The sequence below is a fragment of the Agelaius tricolor genome, unplaced genomic scaffold (genome assembly GCF_023055355.1).
Source record: "Agelaius tricolor isolate 1412-34295 unplaced genomic scaffold, bAgeTri1.0.p SCAF_8, whole genome shotgun sequence".
NCBI lineage: Eukaryota > Metazoa > Chordata > Aves > Passeriformes > Icteridae > Agelaius > Agelaius tricolor.
In genome coordinates this window covers 28862069-28883549 of record NW_027269268.1, presented here as the reverse complement: position 1 = coordinate 28883549, position 21481 = coordinate 28862069, and the positions used below count along the sequence as shown (strand labels likewise).

General features: G+C 35.7%; 1 protein-coding gene across 5 annotated transcripts in view; it reads right to left on the bottom strand.

The window, feature by feature from the left end:
* WDR17 (WD repeat domain 17) overlaps window positions 1-21481 on the bottom strand; it is a 56643-nt gene that overhangs the window by 15676 nt on the left and 19486 nt on the right. For all 5 annotated transcript variants that reach the window (XM_071432110.1, XM_071432108.1, XM_071432105.1 and 2 more), the window contains exons 3-17: window positions 21052-21235; window positions 19079-19309; window positions 17112-17363; window positions 16248-16370; window positions 15740-15927; window positions 14322-14490; window positions 12289-12380; window positions 7870-7952; window positions 6895-6981; window positions 6018-6182; window positions 4938-5140; window positions 4652-4801; window positions 4414-4544; window positions 2465-2590; window positions 155-310 (exon numbers count right to left, since the gene is read on the bottom strand). In XM_071432110.1, the coding sequence (XP_071288211.1) occupies window positions 155-310; window positions 2465-2590; window positions 4414-4544; window positions 4652-4801; window positions 4938-5140; window positions 6018-6182; window positions 6895-6981; window positions 7870-7952; window positions 12289-12380; window positions 14322-14490; window positions 15740-15927; window positions 16248-16370; window positions 17112-17363; window positions 19079-19309; window positions 21052-21235 (2340 nt within the window). The remainder of the gene's footprint in view (window positions 1-154; window positions 311-2464; window positions 2591-4413; window positions 4545-4651; window positions 4802-4937; window positions 5141-6017; window positions 6183-6894; window positions 6982-7869; window positions 7953-12288; window positions 12381-14321; window positions 14491-15739; window positions 15928-16247; window positions 16371-17111; window positions 17364-19078; window positions 19310-21051; window positions 21236-21481) is intronic.

The window sequence follows — 21481 nt, the reverse complement described above, 5'->3', positions numbered from 1 at the left end:
TATGCTTTAGACTGCATATGTTAAAAATAAGTGGAACAAGATTCCTTTTTTGGGGACTTGTGACCCATTCATTGCTTCCACATCTTTGCTAGGGTAGCTGGTTTTCAGAAACTTTCATAATTTTTTATTCTTCATTAGTGTTCTGATATTTTACCTCTCCAAGTTCTACCATTAGCTCACAATATCGCTGAATTTGTCCTAATCTTAAATGTATTTCTGCAGCTTCTTTGAGTCTTTCCTCTTTGCTGGGTGCACCAATACCACCTCCAAATTTAGACATCTTTACTGTTGTCAGTTCTTGTGCCTTGGACTGAGGGGAAAAAAAAAAAAAAAGATTTAGAAGTTTTCTGTGATGAAAAAAAGTTTCCTTAAGAATGAACTATTGGTAAATATTACAGTAGAATATAATGGTTATAATTTAAGAAAAACATGCTTTAGCAAAAAGGCTAATTGAAAGAGATTTCAATGAGATTACAGTGAACTATATTTATGTTGTTAAAGTGCGAGTGTTTTATTGCGCATATACATTTTCATTTATTATCTTCCTATAATAACTTATTTTTTTATTCTCATATATAATGGTAATTAATCCAGATGCCCCTCATAAAAATCTTGGTATTTTGAAACTTAAAAAACAATATTTGTGAACATAAACCATAGAGAGCTGAAAATTGTACGTATTACCATTATAATGATGTCCACACAAAGAAATAACAAAGACAGTAGGCTTAACTGGTAGACAACAAGTTCTGTGATCTGATCGGTCATCCCCCATTAACCTTATAGCCAAGAAATTATTTATATTCCCAACTTCTGCAATTTTTATATTAGTTGGGAAGACAAGACTTAATTTCTTCATCTGGCAGAGCCTGAGAAACAAGCTGCAATAGAATTATATGTACAAGGAAAAAAAAAAACAAAACAAAGGGAGATTCCCATTTCAAGAATTCTCAGTTGAATTCTATCTTCAATGCACAATGATGGCATTTGGCTATTCATGACTTTGCAGAACCATATATGGAAGAAGGAGAATGAATTTTGAACATTCTTCTCCAAACTAAACTGCCACATAGACCAATAGCTCCCAAGAATCTGGTTTTTTAAAAAAGCATACTACATTTTTTTTTTCCCTCAGCACCTCTATATTTTTTATTATTTTGATGCTAAAGTCATCAATGCATCCTCTCTGTTTACTAAAACCAGAAAAAACAGAGTTGCTATAAATCCTTAATTTATCCCGAAATGTATGGGTGCTGCAGTGCCATTATTTGGTTTCCTAAGGAAAAGAGAATATTAGCAGTCCTTAATAAGCAGGCAGCATTACCCTACCCCATACTTTCTCTTAAAGATTTCAAACAAGATTTTGAGTCAGCAAGAAGGGGGAAAAATGCTTTTAATTAATCCAGGTCCACAGAATGACCAGCAATTACTGTAGTTATTCTAGGTCACTGGAGTTATAAATGCATGAAATAATTCTGCAGGGGTAAACAGACTGCTGGCACTGCACAAGTCAAGATTTAATGTCTTCTCAGGCCAACTGGCTGAGAAAACTGGCTTTTTGGACACATGGACACACAGACAGAGCTTCATAGGATTTGCAGAGCAGCTGCTCTTATTACAGTTAATAACACTCATAAACTTTAATCACTTGAGAGTCACAAGGAACACAGGACACTCTAAAAAAGTCTGTGATTTTACAGCAAACAACAGGTGATACCTGGCAAGTATTAGCCCTGGGCCTGGCAAGTGCATTTCCTGATCCATACCAGTAGATCATCTTTCCTCTATTTACAATCCAGTCATTGGAGTATGGCATTCTTTAGTACTCCTAAGAACTTCCTGACAGAATGATGAATCTTCATATTCTACACAAACTGTGTATCTCGTTGCATATTCATAAATGCAGCTACTAATTAATTTATGGCCTAATACTTGAATTTCCTTTTCTCATCCAAGTCACTCTTAAGCTGTGTATCTGTGTTAAGGACAGTTTCTTGCCATTCCTTCTTATAAAGACCTACAGAACATATTTCTGATGACTCTCCCCCGTTTTCAGACATGAATTCCCTTGTCTTTACATCTGAACATAGCTACACACTTCATGTTTATAAAAACAAATAATTTGACTTTACTGAACATAAAAGTACAGTGTATATAATAGGCAAGACAAATCGCTTCATAGCTGAAACTGTAGTGATGATTGTTTGCAATTGATTTTGTTTTGAAATTGCTTTTCTAGTTAATAACTGTAACCCAGCATTTTAACACTGAGTATGCATGAAGTCACACAGACTCAGCTAGATGCTATTGTAACAGACAAGTATTGCAGTGAAGAACCAGTATTGCACAAGTATCTTTGGATATGAAGTTGTGACCCTTTGTAAAGCATTGAATGTTATTTTTAAATAGTGAAATACTACATGGACTAACAACCATTTTCACATACTGTTTGTGCTTCACTTACCAGTCTAAATCTAATGAGGTGTTTCATATGCATAATTCCTTTGCAGTAGTTTTGTGGAAGCAAACTGTCATCCTGTCCCTTTATTACAGCAACCAAATCCCATAAATTTTTGCTGCCTCCTGGAGGCTAAAATTGTTAGAGAAGAAGAGTTTTATTACAGTTATGTTCAAGAGAGAAACTTGAACTTATAATGATATTGGAAAAAATTTGTCAGTCAACTCCAAGAAATACAATTTCAGACAATTTCAATATTAGAACCTTTATTATGAAAACATGAGTTAGTTCAAGAGACTACAAGTCCTTCAGTCTTCTTGAAGGCTGTAAAGATACAGTGAAATCCATGAACCGATTTGGTTATGTGTGGACATAGCTGAGGGCTCACCATTAGTTTTCCCTTTTGCTCTCAAATAAATGCAAGCTAGCTTGTGTCTACTGCTGGCACAAACCAACAGTCAGCTGCTGCCATGCAGGAGCTGACCCAGGACTTCTTTACTACTTTCTGTAAAAGAAAGGCATGGGCCAGGTAGAAAAGAACTTCAAGGCTTGACTGTCACAACCTGGTTTACTATCTTAATATTAAATCTTAAAATAGACACATATAGTATAACGGTATATGCACAAAATATTGTTTTTAATAAGTTTTAAGCATTTCTATTGGTCTAGCCTTTGAATCAATCCTTCTGTAGAAACAGGACAACAGTTTAACACTGAATGAAGTCTAGAAGAGAGTGAGTATTCAAAAGCTTAAAAAAATCATTAAACCTTTGACCTAAAAAAACTTTTCTAAGAATAACAGGATCACAAGTTCAGAAGTCAAATTATTTCTGAGCTGGTAAAAAGCATAAAATCCTGCTAGGGAAACATCACCCACCCAACCTCCCCCCACCACTTCCCCCCCCTGCCCCCCCCAAAAATAATAAAAGAGACTACTCTCTCTTTCTTCTGTCCCCTAAAACTCTTATCACACTATGTGGACATAGTTTAGCACAATATCTCACTTTCTGGAGTCAAAAAGCACTGCCCATACCTGATTTTCTTGGAAAATTCTAGTATTCTTAGAACAGTTTTACTATCAAATCAATAAGGGAAATCAAAATTTATAACTTATGTAAAACTAAGAATTCCATAAATATATTTTTATCAAAAGAGAAAATGTCTAAGCTTGAAATTGCAAAAGATTGTTTCATAATTTCTCAATTATCCACTTCAAGATCTAGAACTCAAACCAAATACTTTGGATGAACTAGGTCTTTTTAGATCAGTGTTTTGATTTAAATTACAACCGTACTGGACACAAGTTTCAGTAGTAGTAGAACCTGTAGTTCCAAGTAATTTTGTCTTTGCTATACCTCAAGTACAGCTTCTATTCAGGTAAGAACTCAAAGGAAATCATATTTTTTAACTCATTTGCACTGAGAAGCTGCAGCAATTTATAGAAAATATTACTGTGCAATGGAGAAAAGGCAGTAGATGGATACTGAGGCACAGGTCACCCGGATCTACAGTTCCTAAAACATAAAAAGCAGTTTGGGCACAGACACAGGGCAGTTAAAAACTTGTCGTAATGAAGGTGTTCTTTTAATAAAAACTCTAATGCAGTTTGATTAAGCACATAATTTCATTTTCTTCAATAACAAATTGATGCCAAATTAACCTTTCCTATAGAAAATTATATTATTTCACTAATTTAACTTTGCAAAAAGCTGATTTGTTTTTTGCAAAGCTAAATTAGTGAAATTTCTTTTTCACAACTGACAAACAATTCAATGATGGACATTTTTATATGCTGACCTGTTAAGAAATTAACTTATTTCTGTCTATTTTCTAAGCTCCCTTCAAGAAAGAGAGAAAAAAATGGTAGACAAAAAAGAAATCCCAATTTTGGAGACTGACTTCAGAAAAGAAAGTCATGTGAATTAACAGCATCCTTAATTTGGCAGAATACTTACTGAAAAAAATTCTGAAAACCACCTTAGTTTTTTTCCTTGAAGACTTCCTGACAATTTTTCCAATTCTTGTTTAATATCCCTGGAAACTTTACCACACAGCAAAGGAGGAGCTCCAGACTCCACGGCGCGATCTAACACACACAAAGATTTATATATGAAATTAAAATACAAAACAACGAAAGGAATAGGAATATTAACATAAAGAAAATTAAAACAATGGCTTATACAATTTGCTTACCTGTATTGCTGATAATATCATCCCAACATCTGTCTGTTATGATATTTATTTGTAGAGGGTTTATAAGAGGTGTCAACGACCAGAGTCTCACAGTGGAATCACGAGAGCAAGATGCCATCGTAAATGGACGACTAGGATGACATGTTAATCCTAGGAAAGGGGATATTTTAAAATGTAGTGAAATAAGTTTATGTAATAACCTGTTTGATTAAATTACTTTATAAATTTCAAACCCTATTAGAATGCATTTCAATACAGAAATAAAACAAAATTTAAAAGATATTACCATACACATCTGCACCATGATCATAAACTGTGTCCAAACATGTTCCATCTCTTGTGTCCCAGACTCGAATTGTATAGTCCCAACTGCCAGATATTAGAAGGTAAGGAATTTCAGGATTCCACATCAGTCCCCGTACTGGAGCTGTATGTCCACTAAGAACATTTATACAAGCATCTTGTGTATAATCCCATATCCGAACGGTACTGAAACAGCATAAAAGAGAACAATTTACATCAGATCACCTATAGAAATATAATTATCTCTCTACTTCAGCAATATTTTAAGCTTCAAATTTATCAGAATATTTATTTGCATCACAACAGGGCTCAAAGAGTTGTAGTGAAAGGAGCTACATCTGGCAGGCAACTGGTCAGCAGCAATGCTCATCAGGGTTCAATTCTAGGGCCAGTCCTCTTCAATGTATTTTATTGTCAAGAAGTTTGTTATCAGGTTGTCTTCTGTCATGAATCACTGCACTATGAACTAATAGATTTTGCTTCAAACATAAACCTGTAATGAATGATAATGGGAAAGCAATAGAAGCCAACATGCCAAACTTTACAAAAATATCTTATATATTCTGCAGGGAAGTGGCTTAAAATCATAGAAAAATGCTTCCTTCTACTGATGTGCTGGGCTGATGTGCCCTCCCTCAAAAGCAACGGCATCAAACAAAAAACCAGAAAGATACCATACTCATTAAAATTCTCTGCAGATTCTACTTAACTACACTCTTGAAAAATATCAAATAAGGGCAGGTCTTGCACCTGTTTCTTTAGATTTAATGTAAGCATGTGGTATCCTCCTTGTGCTATTCCTCACAGTAACAGTATCAGGCACTGAGCCTACTTTTGGGAAAGCATATGGAAACTTGCACTACTGCAGCAGTTGTGACTATTTTAGATAATGATCCTGCAGTCCAAATACTACATAAAGCTAAGAGCAGAGCTAAAACCTGGATCTGAACAAGGCAGAGATTTAGATTATTAAGTATTGACAGCACCATTACAAGCAAAGATGTGAGTTTCTCCAATAGTCCTGCTTGAGTTTTAAGTTTTCTAACAGTTCAGAAATATTCACCCATCATCAGAGCCACTGCAGAGGATTCCTTCTCTGAGAGGAGACCACCGTACATGAAACACCTTTGCAGTATGCCCAGTAAAAACTTTCAATGGTTGATCAGAGCTGGTTGCCAAGTAGTAAACACGAACATTTTTATCCTCACAACCAGTAGCTATCATATCTCTGCAAAATAAAAACAGCAAAATCCTTGGTCACAGAGGTGATAAATGCTTCTTTAAATTTAAACAAAATATGATGTGCAATTGGTGATTATTTTTTTTAAATAGCAATTTTTTGCTTCTCCATCATTTCTTCAACATGTAGCTATCGATAATCTGATTAAAAAAACTAAATCAGAATAAACCTGATAAAGATCTTTTAGTTGCAATGGGGAATATATTTGCACTCGTCTGACTACGCACCCAATACACAGCTATTATTAAATTGAATTACAAGAATTTTTTTTTGACAAAAAGCTCTCATGTCATTATTAGGAATTATCTACAAAATTTACATGTAATCACAAAGTATTTAGTTGTCTGCTACATTTTCACCTTAGCAGTCATTTCAAGGACACCAATCTGCACCTCTAGACCTCTCTTTCCTGGTATTGAATGTCTTCCCCTCTCCCCCCCCATTATAAATTCAGCTAGATAATTTTTTTTTTCTCATCAATATGAAATGATCCTCCTTTGAAAGTTAAGAAAGTTCATGGTGGTCAATGAAATATACTACTGGGAAGAGAGGGCTGCTATAGGTATATCCTACTTTGGAAGATATTTTCAGTGTTTTACTATCAGAGTGAATATCACATTCTACATAAATTTGTGTTACTTTACTGGTAATCAATTTAAAGAGTAAATATTGTCAATTCTTTGGGTTAATTTTTACTTACTTGTTGTTTTGACTCCAATCACAGCCAAACACTGCAGCTGGATGTTTGTACTTGTGAAGAACATTGCCATCGATGGTTCGAATAATACTGAAAACAATTACAATGTGATATTATAAGGAAAAATACATTCTGGGTAGGCTATGAAAAACTAGGTTTTATTCTGTGCAAATAAACCAGAGAGCAAAAATGTATACACAAAGAGTCAGAGAAACAGCCACAAACAGTATCAGCCCCTCAATCACAACATTTAACTGGATGTTGATTGTACAATATCTAACTTCAGTTATCTGTGTTTCTTCAGAGGGGCTTTAAAGATCTTCATTGTGGTACATATTTCTTGAAAGGATCTCATAGCCCAGAATCAAAGCTGTAGTCATGGCTTTAAGGTACAAATAGATCTTTATGAATTAAAAAGAAAGTTAATTGTTTTCTAAAATTTCTGCCCGTTATGTTCAAGCTGGAATGACACAGGTCGCAGAGGAAACAAATGAAGAAAGATTTTTAGGATGTACTGAAAACAATATATGCAAAATTGGTCTCAATGGATATTCATGCATTTTTAGAAAGGGGTATTATACTCCTGTGATAGAGCACTTGTAGTTATTTAATTCTAAAATAGTACTTTTTAGTCCTTAAAACAACAAACTAAAAAAAAAATTTAAAATTAAGACAAGTAAAGTTGGATATCTTTCAAAAAGTGTCCTCTACAGATAAGAAACCTAGAAGGATATTCTTGTCCAAATAAAAATCACAATTTATTTTCACTATCAGTGTGTCTTAGACAGTATTCCTTTCGAAAACATTTCCTTTATTATTTTTAAATCATGAAAAATGTATCCTAACAAGTACAGAAGAGTAATAGAATTTAAGTTTTGTCCAGTAAGAAAAGTTTTTAAATTAATTACTGAGAGTACTGTCAAAATTTATGGACTTGAGAAGTGCATTTAGCCGTTTTTTTCTTCCAATAACACTCACCAAAATCCATCACTGCTGCAGGTTGCTATTCTTTTGGAATCTTTATGACTCCAGGCAATGCAGAAGATTCCATTCTTTCCATGCTTCAAAAAATGCAAAATACCTATCAATAAGAAATAATTCACCCCTTTTTCTCTCATCTATTGACTCATCTTTTTTACTTTATTCTCCTATGGTCTTCAGCTCTTTTCTCCCAGTACAGTATACTGTACAAAACCACATGATAATGAGTACCCAATATAAGTTGGATGTTTGAGAATCCAAGTCCAAAACATTGGGACTATGGAGATAAGTAGTAAAACCACTATAGCCTCCAGGATCTAAGAGACAAAACTGGGTCAAGCTGAAGAATGGGCAATCTGTAACTATATAAACCTTAAAGTTAAATAAACAACACTGTGGACAATCAAGAGGGGCCCTTGGGCCTTGGGGCGACAACTTGAGGGATGTGAAGCACAAGTTGTGTTCTCTTCTGTCCTGCCGGTTGCAGGGAATGATGCGGCAAGAAACAGGAAGAATATGCAGATGAACAACTGTACTTGATGCTGGTGTTACCACCACGGTTTTGGGGGTTTTGATCATGGGTCAGTTTATACAACACAAAGCCTACTGGCAACAAATGGGGTTCAGCTGTCTCCAAAGAGAAAAAGGATCTTAGTTCAGGAGTTCATAGGGCTCACTGCAAGAGCTTTAAACTAGTTTGGAAAGAGACCAAGGCCAGGCTTGCCAGAGAGAATGTGCAGGGAGGGAGAGAACCATAGAAATCACTCTAGTAGCATTAGGAGGCTTAAGAGACAGTACCTGGAGCAAGCACAAGCAGCCAAAGAAGTAATCATTGGACAGAACTACAGGGAATCCCTTTGCACCTCCACTGGGATATGGACAGAATCAAATACTTCTATTAGATGCCTGTACCCCAACATATGCAGTGTGGGGAACAAACTGGATGAACTAGAGATCTGTGTGCAGTCACAAGCCTTTGACTGCACTGTGATTACAGAGACACAGTGGGATAGCTTGCATGACTGGAATGTTGCCACAAAAGGCTACATAATGTTTAGGAAAGACAGGCCAGAAAGTCACACTGGTGGAATTTTCCCCTGTGTGAGGCAACACTTAGGATGTATCAAGCTCTGTCTTGGACTGGATAATAGGCAAGTTGAGAGCTTATGGTGTGGATAAAAGACACTGTTGTGGGTGTTTGCTACAGGCTGCCTGATAGGTAAAAAGAAGTGGATGAAGCCATCTATAGCCAGCTAGAAGTAGCCCCAAAGTCACAGGCACTAGTTCTTGTGGGGCACTTTAACTACCCTCACATCTGCTGGAGAAGCAGCACAGTGAAGCACAGAGTCCAAGAGGTTCCTGGAAAGTGTTAATGACAACTTCCTGTCATAGGTAGTGTAGGATCCCACAAGGAATCTTGTGCTGCTTGAATCTCATACTAATAAACAGGGAAAGCCTTGTGGGAGATGTGAAGGTTGGGGGCAACATTGGCTGTAGTGACTATTGAGACTGTGGAGTTCAGTATCAGGCAAAGTGGAAGCAGGGCAGCAAGTAAGATACAGTCATGGACTTGAGCAGAGCTACCTTTAGTCTCTTCAGGGATTTTCTCTGAACAGTTCTATGGGAACACACCTTGCAGGGAAAAAGGGTCCAAGAGAACCAGTTGATAGTCAAGGATCATTTCCTCCAGGCTCAAAACAATGCACCCCAATGAGCAAGAAATTGGAGAAAGGGGGCAAGAGATCTTCATGGATGACCAAGGAACTTCTGTCGTTACTTAAGCACACGTAGGAAATGCACAGGAGATAGAAGCAGGGTCAGGCCACTTGGAATTAATACAGAGAGGTTGGCAGAATAAGTAGAAAGGAGATAAGGAGCACAAAGGCTCATCTGGAATTAAATCTGGCCAAGGATGTCAAGGACAACAAGTAGTGCTTCTTCAGCTCTATTAATATCAAAAGGAAAACCAAGGATAATGTATGCCCATTACTAAATGGAGGGGGGACCCTGGTAGCAGAGGATGCAGAAAAGGCAGAGTTATTGAACACTTTCTTTACAACAGTCATCACTGACAGAACCAGCTCTCAGGAGTCTCTGACTCAAGGGACCAGCATAGAAGAATGGAAGCAAGAAGCTGGAAGCACGACTTTCCCTTGATCAAGATGAACTGGGTTAGAGAACACACAGACAAACTTGACATCCAAGGTTCATGGGCCCTGACAGGATGCATCCAAAAATGCTGAAAGAGTATCACCACAGCGAGGCTGCTCATGGCCATCTTTGAAAGGAAGGCTGTGGCAATCAGGAGAGGTGTCTGAGGTGAGGACTGTAAGAAAGCAAATGTCACTCCAGTCTCCAAAAAGAAAGAGGAAGTCTCAGGGAACTACTAACCAGTTAGCCTCACCTCAAGGGACGATGAGGGGAGAGCAGTGCGTATTGCTCACCTTGACTTCATCAAGAATTTCAACACTGTCTCTGACAAAGTCCTCATAGTCAAACTCAGGAAGTGTGGAGTGGATGAGTAGACAGTGAGGTGGATGGAGAACTGGCTGAACAGCAGATCCCAGGGGGTTGTAATCAGTGGCACAGGCTCTAGTTGGAGGCCTAGTGGTGGTCTAAAACTCAATACCAGTCCCAGAACTGTTTAGCTTGTTCATCAATGACTTGATAACGGGGCAGATGCATCCTCAGCAAGTTGACTGACAACACAAAGCTGGGAGGAGTGGCCAGTACCCCAGAGCACTGTGCAGCCCTTCAGAGGGACCTTGGCAGGTTGGAGAGATGGGCAGAGAGGAACCAGCTGAAATTCAACAAAGGCAAATGCAGGGTCCTGCACCTGGGGAAGAATAAATTTATGTACCAGCACAGGTTGGGGGCTGATCCACTGGAAAGAGCTCTGTGGAGAAGGGGGGTAGGGTGGGGGTTCTGGTGGACACCAAGCTGTCCATGAGCAACAGTGTGACCTTGTGGTCAAAAGGCCAATGGTGTCCTGGGGTGCATTAGGAAGAGCATTCCAGCAGGGCAACGGAGGTGATCCTGCTCTTCTATTCTGCCCTGGTGAGGACATATGTGGAGTATTGTGCCCAGTTTTGTCCTCCTCAGCTCAAGAGAGATATGGAACTTGTGGAGAGGGTTCAATAGGGGTCAACAAAAATTATTTCTCTTAGAAGAAAAGGCTGAGAGAGCTGGGCCTATTCAGTCTTGAGAAGTCACAACTGAGAGGTGATCATCAATGTCTGTCAGTATCTGATGGGAGTGTGCCAAGAGGATGGAGCTAGGCTCTTGCTCAGTAGTGCCAAGCAAGGGGCAATGGGCAGAAACTGATGCACAGGAAGTTCCAACTGAACATGAGGAAGAACTTCTCTATTGTGTAAGTGACCAAGCACTGGAACAAATTGTCCTGAGAGGTTGGGGAGTCTCCCTCTCTGGAGATATTCCAGAACCATTAGGATGCAATCCTGTGCAAAGTGTTCTAGGATGACCCTGCTTGAGCAGGGAGGTTGCGCCAGATGACTCCCTGTTGTCCCTTCCAACATTAATCATTCAATGATTCTGAATAAAGGTTAGTTACTTGTTGGAATAACGAAGTATATGGGCATGAAAAATTGTGGTATGAGAAAACTTAATTGGGATGTGTATCAGGACAAGTATTACAGAAAAGATATTTAGTAGCACAAATGCCAATATCAGTATTAGAATGCCAGAACTCCTGAAGGTAGGTATATTTGTTTTCTGCTCATGCCTCTCCTCACTCCCCCACCTCTCTTCTTAAAGAGCATCCCTTGTACATTGATGTGGATCCTATACTTAAATGATGATGTCTGTATAATCTGAAGATCACATCTATATACCGAGAATACACAAAACAGCGTAAAATACTACAACATAATATTACACAACTCCTTCTGCCAATAAACATTATGCTACTATTTCAGGACTTAAAAATGCCTGGATAAATTTCAGGTAATACAAGGCAAGCCACTGAATGAGTCATACTGCTTAGTGTGCTGCAAAATGGAGCTTTACTGATCTAGGCTTCAGGTACTGCAAGTTTTTTCTGGTCCTTATGTTTGAAAATACAGAACACAGCTTTCATTTTGATGCTGAGTCTGTATGTCCATATATGTTTACACAGTTAAGGAATCAGCAATGCTTTTGCCACGTATCCCTACAAGACCAATTTTAAGATAATGGAGTCCATCTGGTGCTTCACCACTCTCATATTACAAACCCAGTTTGCGGAAGTAAAAATACTTCTGCCACACATGTAAACTGGCACCTAGATAACTCCATAGACTTTTATACTATAGCACCTTTTAAAAATATATGTACTTTGGCCATCTCTATTTATGGACACTAGAGGGAATGACTAACTTGCATTTCATATAGACAAAAAAAGTAGCAATCCCATCTTACCTCACTGAATCTGGTTATCATTTTGCCTTTTCGAACATCCCAGATAAAGGCACCATTTCTGGATGTTCCACCCGCTATGCAGTTCAGATTTCCTTTAAAGAGAGATGTTTATAAAATATTACAATAATTATAAAATCACAAAGATTGTTTGACAATGGTTTTACTTTAAATTGAAGAAATGTAATATGAACATAAGACATCAGTGGTACATGAACATGAGGCTAGCATTTGCTACTAAGTCAAAAACATCAATGGCTTTCAGTGAAAGCCTGACCTGTTTTTCTACATTCCTGTTTTGAGGAATGGTCAAATAAAAATTGTATTCCTGTAAAAAAGTGTCTTAATGCCTGCTAAAAGTCTTGCATGTAAGAAATTAATGATTGTGATGCATATGACTCAACCTGAAAGACATGCAACCTCAATGTTTCAAGCCCAAAGTTGTAGCAACTAGAGCATTTTCCTTTAAAGTTCCCTACATATAAAGACAAATCATAAAAATGAGAGAGAACACTTAACAGTACTTTGTTTCCTTAATCTTGCACCACTGCTGCACCTAAGACCATCAAGAATGTACCTGAATCTGTAACCACACTCTACAGGGTGGAAAATCTCAGTACAAAACTCCACAGTGAGAACTGGGAAATTCAATTCAGGTCTAATCCAAAAGCCACCAAAGTCTCCTCATTACATTGAATCTATCCCAATATAGCTATACTTTTCATCAAATAGCAGATTTATAGGAAACTTTTGACTGTTATTTTATTCCAAGCTTCAGAGGCAGAAAAGACAACCTATGCAGGAGGAGTCTAGCAAGGTAAATATGTAAAATGGGAGTAAACTCGGGTAGGAGAATGATGAGGGAGAAAAAAGAAAAAAGGAGTAATCACTTTTTTCAAAGGTCTGAGACCAAACAAATTGAGGCATGCATTAGATTACACATTAGGAACAAAGCACAAGGCAGGAACTGTCTGGGAGTAAGCACCAAAAGTTCTGGCTGGGAGGGACAGGAGCTTTTGGACAGGATACTAAAGAACAAAACTGGAGCATGTACTTCCAATTTATCTTAAAAAAAAAAAACAAAACCCAAACAAAAACCAAAAGCAACAAACCTACACCCCTCCTGCAGCAAACAAACTATTGATTCAATGCGAGATACAACTAAACACTGAATTTAAACTTCAAAATTAAATAACCAAGAATAAGCACTGTATTTCATATTGCCATGATTTCCATGTAGCAAGAAAAATTACTTGTGAAGATGTATATACGGTGCAAGAGACTCTCTGAAATGAAAAAGTGCAAATTTATTTAACATATGCAGACTACATTAAGCTTCCCACCACAATATTTTTCTTCTGTCAGTTATTAGTTCTTAAGAGTTTAAAAGTCCAGGTGAGAAGAGAAAGGTGAATTATTAGGATTTAAAAAAATACATCTGCTGTCCAAAAGAAATAAAACATAATAGGGAAGCAAACTTATTGTCAACTATTGACAGCTATCAGATGTGTATTTTCAGGTATACCAAAGGGGGTTACAGAAGAGCTTTGAAAACAAAATTTCCCAGTGAGTCCACTGATTTGTCTAAGAAAAAGTAGATGCTTTGCAGAAAAGACACTTCCTATTCTAATAAGATTAAAGCAGAGTTCTTCAGTGATTAGACTCCTACACAAAGAAGGAAGAAAAAGAGCTAAATACTTATGTTCCACTATTTCAGCACAAAATATAATCTGAATTCCTTTAAGCAGCTGCTTCTCATGCAAAGCAGGACATTTTGTCATCTGCATAATGTCATGTTAGAAATGTTCCAGAGATTTTCCTCCCTCCATTCTGAGTATGGAATACTGTGAGCATTACTCAGAAGAGTAAGCTTCAGCAAGGTCTGAAACATTGAATTCTACGGGTTTCACAAATAATTAAGTTTTGGTTAGACCTTAGAAGATGCCTTTCTATATAAAACTAATACTTTTATATGACAAATTCTGCAGTTAATGCTAATTCAAAGAACATTTAGACATACAGCAAAATATTCTTACCTGGAGCCCAAGAAATGGAATAAATAACCCCCTCATTACCAGGAGATGTATAAACCGCTGATAAAGTATTTATGTCCCAAACTTTTATTGTGCCATCAAATGAAGCTGTAGCAAGAAGATCAGGGTTATCAGGTTTGAATTTGCAATCAAAGATGGTCTCAACATGTCCCTTAAATGAAACAAATATTTAATCCATTTTTATTACATTTGATTTTCTCCAGAAGTCCAACTCTAGATCAAACTCTAAAATACATTGCATTTAATTTAATTGTCAGGTCAATTAAGAGTTCCAAAACCCTTTTATATTTAGGCTTATCAGTCAAAATAAAAGGCATAAAATAACTTAGACTATAACATGCTCTTTCATAGGTTATAATTAAAACTAGAAAAAATTCTTTCCTGAAACCATAGGGTAATGCAATGCCAGGAACTTGTTAGCATTTTCTGTTCAAAATATGTTGCTAAAATATTGAATTAAAAAACTAAGCAAAAAAAAAAAAACTTAATTTTTTAAAACAGGAACAGTTTTTCCCTGTTGGTAAAAAGTACCCGATTGAAAAAATAAAGCTCTGTATGATGAATGTGTTCTACAAGTTGTCAAGTGCCCCACTGAATATTCTGTGTTTCTATATGCAGTCTACGCTCTATTGCAGCTTAAACTTCAATCCATCAGAATTTTAATGTATCAATTGGTTGTTTTCCAAGTCATGCATTTGTAGAATTTAAGTTTATAAATATATGAAACACAAGTATTATTTAAGAATTTTTTTAAGCCTCAGTTGCTTTACAGGATGAAATCCAATAAAAATGGAAAGAGAAAACCAACCAGCAGCCTCTATTCAAATGCATATGGGAGTTCAGCTGAAAATTGTTTGGGGGTTTTTCAGTGAAAAGAGAACTTGAAAAGAGGAAAAGAGAAATATCCTCAAGAACCTCAATAATTAAAAGCCTGGTGAAGAAAAGGGTCATCCAATTTATGATAAACCTGTTTCTGAATTTCAGGTTCAAATAAAATTTAATAATTCTTTGTAATGTTAAACTGAGTGCATTCACCATATAGCTCTCTGATTTGACTCAAACTTTTATTCTGAATTATAGAAAACCCACTAGAGAAAATTTCTGAGAAGGTCAGCAAACTAAAATTTCAGTTAAAAAATAAACAAACTAAAAAGAAGTCTGTAACTCTTTATTTCTGTTTTTTTAAAAAACTGTCAGAATACTTCCAACAGAATTCAGTAATTTCCAATTAAAAATTACTTTAAACTTCAGAACTGTGATTTTATTTCCTAGAAATCTGGGCTCTAACAATAGAAACTGCTGTACAGTACTGCAAAGACTTCATTCTCCATTTTTTTGCTATTAGAAGAAAGTGCATAAGCCAAATAAACTCTCTATTCAAAGACAGAGATGAACCATACCAAATCTCTAAGGAAATCCCACTTTTTGGCTCCCATGTCATAAAGCCCCACTCCGCCATCCATGAAGCAACAGACGGTATGACCAGGAGGAAGAGAAAATGCTTGGTTTTGGGTTAAAGTTGGAGGAGGAACAGCCTCACTTGTTGAAGATGTATGGTGATTTTTAGTAGGATACTGTGATGAACATGCTTAACAATATAAAGCAAAAGACAAAGAGAGATTATTTCTTATTTCAGTAATAAGTGAAATTATAAAGAGTAGAATGCTTGTATTCTAATAAGATTTAAAACAAAAGACATGGAGAATTCCTGTATGAAGCCTGGCCTTCTAAAGAAGGACCTTATAAAGTACTTGTCCTTTATGCATTTGTCTAATCCACTAGCAGCAGAAGATACTTTAATTAAGAACTAAATAGCTGACCAACGCTACAGATATTGATCTGGACTCATAAATAAGATTTTCTTAAGTTGCAGCCATTACAATGAATAACAATCAAAATTACACTTACACTTTTTTTTTGGAGGAGAACTTAGCACATGCAAGCCATGGAAACCAGTTTGCTTCAATTTAAAATTATCTATAGGTGTTGTACGTGAAACATTCCAAACACGTAACACACCAACCTGAGAATCTAAGGTTTAAAAAAACAAAACAAAACACAGAGGTATGTGGTTTGAGGACTGATTTATACAAAAATACAGCAGTGAATTAAACTTCAAGTCCTAAGAATAATTTTTTAAGCAGGCACTGTCAACTCCATAGAATCATAGAATAGTTAGGGGTGGAAGGAACCTCTGGAGATCATCTAGTGTAACATCCATGCCATCCTATTTGTCCTCCATTCACCATAACGGCCATAACATTATTAACAACAATCATTATTAACATTATCTATTTAAACACAGATAAATTCTACCTCTATTTTTATAAAATATTCTGCCAGTCTTAATTTCTTTATTCATTAGTTCAACCTGAGCCATAATGTCTATGGTTTAGAAAAGAGGCAGGAAATAGATTATTTTCTTCTTTTAATTTTTTAAATCTCTGAAGTGGCATCAATTACTACAATGCATTTTTATTCCTATTCCCAAAGAAATTAATATACTTTTTGCTAAAGGGTGCATGAGGAAAATAGTATTTAGCAAATTGCAGAAAGTCACATATTTATGTAGCTAAAACTTTTAAAACATGAAAAAACTGCTCAGCGTAGGTTTATTATTTTTTGGTTTTGTGTTATGGTCTTTTTTATGTACAATTCATGTATGCTTCTACTTTTAAAAATATTATGAAACATAAAAATCAAACTTGGAGTATCATTTTTTGAAGACTCAGTACTGTATTTTTTGTATAAATCAGGAAATAAAAGCCTTACCTCCAGTTATAAACATTCCAGGTGCACTAGAAACCCAGGCTAAACACTGAACAGATGCTGCTGCACTGGGTAAACTAAAAGCTGTGATACAGGACAGAGATTCAGAATCAACTAGTCGAATACCATTATGTAAATTAGCAACAAGAAGGTAATCAGTTGACAAAGGGTCCCACTCCAGAGCGGTAACTGGATCCTCTTCATCTGTTCCTTCAAGAGACTCTGGTCTTAAGACATGTTTCTGATTTTTAGAACCTTTAAAGTGCACAAGAAAACAGGTTATTTAGAAATTAAATCAAATACATATTTTCAATAGTTAGAAGATTGGCAAACATAATTTTTTCCTCTCTCCCTGAAATTTTCACTAGCCTGCTCTCTTGTCTGCAGCAGTGAAATTAATGAAGCTGTACTGGCAATATTTGACTTATTTGACAATTTTCTATCAGATTTGACTTTATGTTTAATATAGCAGAAAACAGAAACGGCTATCAGATTTATACACATAATTTTATAGGAAAGGAAAGTATGTTAAATCACATACATTGTTCTAAGAATTTCTGTGAGTAAAGGTCTGCAGCACAGCATAAAATACAAGCCATTTGAATGCAAATAAATCTTCACACCAGAGCTTATACAGGCGAAATAAAGGCAGTAAGAACCAGAAAAACACTGTGGCAGTAAAGGCTTATTCTGAAGAACTGCCTTTAGACTTTTTTCTTCTTTAAAACAGTGTGTGCAACTATGAAGTGCTTATAGATTCTGTAGCCAAAACAGACCATTCATATCTAGTCTGACACCCACAAAAAAGATTACATGTTTCACTTGATGATCCATATTATTGAAACCTACATTTTTTAATACTATATTTATCTTACTCCTTTTATTTCAGAGAGATTAATCTTAGTTGTATAAGACAGAGTACAGTCCAAATGAAATAGATCTGTATTTTTGAAGTTGTGATCTTATAAAAAAAAATTACTGCTTTTCTAGAAATAGGGAATTGACACCTTCCATTATTCATAGATAGACTTCATGAAAAGTATCAGTCTGATAAATACTTAGATGTTATCTTATTAAAATTGATTTCCTTTTCCCAGTGCCAGTGCTAACTCAGTCAGCACTACAGAAGCAAGGGAATCTATTCTCTGTGACATCCTGTGTGACAACTTAGTAGAGTGAACTGAAAGAAAATAAATTTTGCATGGCTGCTGGAGAATAACTCTATGTAAAATTAACACATTATTTACAGAACAGTTTTCCCCACAAAGTTGAAAATCAATTTTTATACAAGGAAGAAGCAGTCAGGAAAAAATTCAAATAGTCAACCTAATACAGATATCTGCCTTTGAAGAAAACTATGAAAACAAGTGGAATTTTACCTTCAAATGAGCATATCAACATGACACCTTATTAGAGAATAGACTATTTATAGAGTATGCACAAATGTGTGTGGTGGATTTCAGACAAAAAGAGATAAATATTTTCCCATCTATCCTTTGACAGAACAGAACCACGAAGATAATACTAAGTAGGAGGTGAGATTCTACCAATAAAATTGCAGAGGATTCTAGGATATGAAACAGACGACTCCAGAACAAATGCAAAAATAGGAAAGTAAACAAAAGATTCAAGTCTTTCCATTCAGAAAAATAAAATTGCAGGAAAATATAATTCAGTAGAAGATCATGGCTGTTACCATTTGCAAAAAAAAAAATGTTTACTGCAGTTGTGAAAAAAATGCAGTCTTATCTTGGTCTCAAAAAACAGGAGACATAAAGAAAATGCTCTGAATTCTGCATCTAAGAAAGAATATTTTTGTGATATGGAAGGAATAGGAATATTGTGAATCAAGAAAAAATGTTATGTATGTACCTATATTATAGAATCTAATTTTAAAAAGTGAAGAATTACATATGGAGAAACAAGAGATACATATATAAAACTAAATATTTTGTCATATGAGTTTTTACCTGATTGAAAAATAGAGAGGCTTCCATCAGTATGTCCAAATACCACCTTTCCTTTTTTCTTTGGATGCCATCTAAACAGACTGATATCTGACAAGAAACTATGCGCTTCTCTATGCACAGTTACCCCGCTGTCAGGTCCTGAGATAGTCCAAATGTACAGTGGACCTCTGTGGGGCACAAATGCAACTGCATCACCTGCATTCCAGCACCAGCCAAGGGATGCAGGAATTCCTGAAACATACAGGTAAACCTTATAAGAACCAGGACACAAAATTCAGGTAGTATTCCTTGACCCAGTATCAGCAATTGCCTTGAAAAACAGTAGAAATAATTTTTCTAAATAGAAGTTGCTAGACTGAAAATTAGAGAAGTGTGTGAACATCTTACAGTGTAAAAGTAAATTAGATTTCCAGAGGCAGGAAGTAAAATAATTTCCCATATTACTTTTATGCTACTTTGATGGGCCGTATTTCTTGATATCTACACTTCATCAGTGCCAAAGATGAGAATAAACCTGATCCTGCAAACAATACTTTCATTCATTCAGAATTTCATTCACTACTGTGCTTTGCTGTAAGTTATTTACTACTAAGATAATAAAACACTGAGAATTTAAAAATGCCTGTTTTAGCAAAATACAATGAAATTTAGAGAGAAATCTAACAGAAGCAGATATTTTTGACAATATCAGATATTTTAGTTCTGTAATAAAAGGGAACTCTTGATTGCTTTTTTCTGGATACATGACAGTTTTAATTCTGTTGTCTAATACCTAACTGTAGGCAGTCTTATTTAAGAATTTTGATCTTAATGTCTCCAGCCCTCATAATCCTCATAATTGAATAATATGTGCCTGAAGGAATAAATGACAGTAAAACAAATTTCTCAAACTGAAAACTTAAAACTGTATTTAGACACTTTTATGTGGCAGTGTAAAAGGGACTAAAAGAGAAAGCAATAAAAGGTTTAAACATATTATCTTAATTTAGTTTCTAAAAATATTAAAATAGTAATAACATTTCGTCATGCATAGTCATTGGCTGAAGTAAATTTTTAAACAAGCCATGTATTGAAAAATAAGTACCAGCATTTATATTTATGCATATTATTCTTTTGGAATAGATTAAATCACTGTGGAATTTTCTTTTGCATGATATGGAAGATTTAAAAGATTTCCAGAGGTATCCCTAAATGCTCTGGAGAAAACAGAGTAGGGAGTCCCAAAATAGCTAATTAGATCCTGAGATTCTGACTGTTCTTGGTTTACGCCCACTTTCCAACAATGAAAATGTAGGAGTCAAGGACACCTGATGAGACTGTAAGAATCAATCTCAATTTGAAATACAGGTACTGATTTTGACTGGCATAAATCAGAACTAGACATGAAAATGTAACTGTAACACAGATGTTTGACCCCCTAGACTTGTAATACAAGCTCCAGCAGTTTCAAGGCCTGAGACAAGATTCAGGTAGACAAGCATTAGGGTATTTAAACAAAAGCTGTTGTTCAAATTCACGAATGATTTATACTTGAATCCGTTAAGGCTACCTTTTGTTTGCTTTCACTTAGCTAAGTCATTGTGAAATATTTTATTTTAAAATTTAATTGTTTATCCTTTTATACAGTGATGAAAATAATGATGGTTTGGGGATTTTTTTTCTCCTCTACCCAACAAGAAATCACTAGCAAAGTTAATTCTTGAACTGGAGAAGTTCTTTAGAGAAAAAGAATAATGTCTTTCTTTACCAAATGCAAGATGGTTGAAGGTAAATTACTCACACGACCATTATTTTCTAGAATGAGCTGCAACAAATCTGACAAGAATATTGTTATATTGTGTTAGGCAATTATTACTGTGTTAGGCAATTGTTAAATCTCCACCCTAACAACTATAGAGTTTACACTAATCAAGTATTTCTCATACCCACGGATCAAGCTGTATGGATAAAACAGATCTCCATGTCTAAAATACCTTTTGTATTGTCCAGCTTGGCCACAACTTTCTGTTCATTCACATTCCATATGATCACTAAACTATCTGCACTGGCACTTGCAAACACGTCAGGGTTGTGGGGACACCAAGATATGGCTGTGATTGTCTTCTTGTGCTCAGACATAATCGCATGGAGCTTGAATTCATTGTATCGGTGGTCCAGCTAAACAAATAGTAAAATTCATTTTAGAAATACATTTTTTGCAAAATTACTTTAAATTCCTCTGTGTTGGAGAATACTTCATATAACAGTATTAGACTTATGGATGAATTTATAATGCATTTAACTATTGCCAATACCTCACATCTCAATAAAATAAATTCTCATATATTTGACATGGAAAGAAAGGTTGCCTGATATCCAACTATGCAAAAAATAGTTTTATATCTATCTCCCTGTCACTTACAA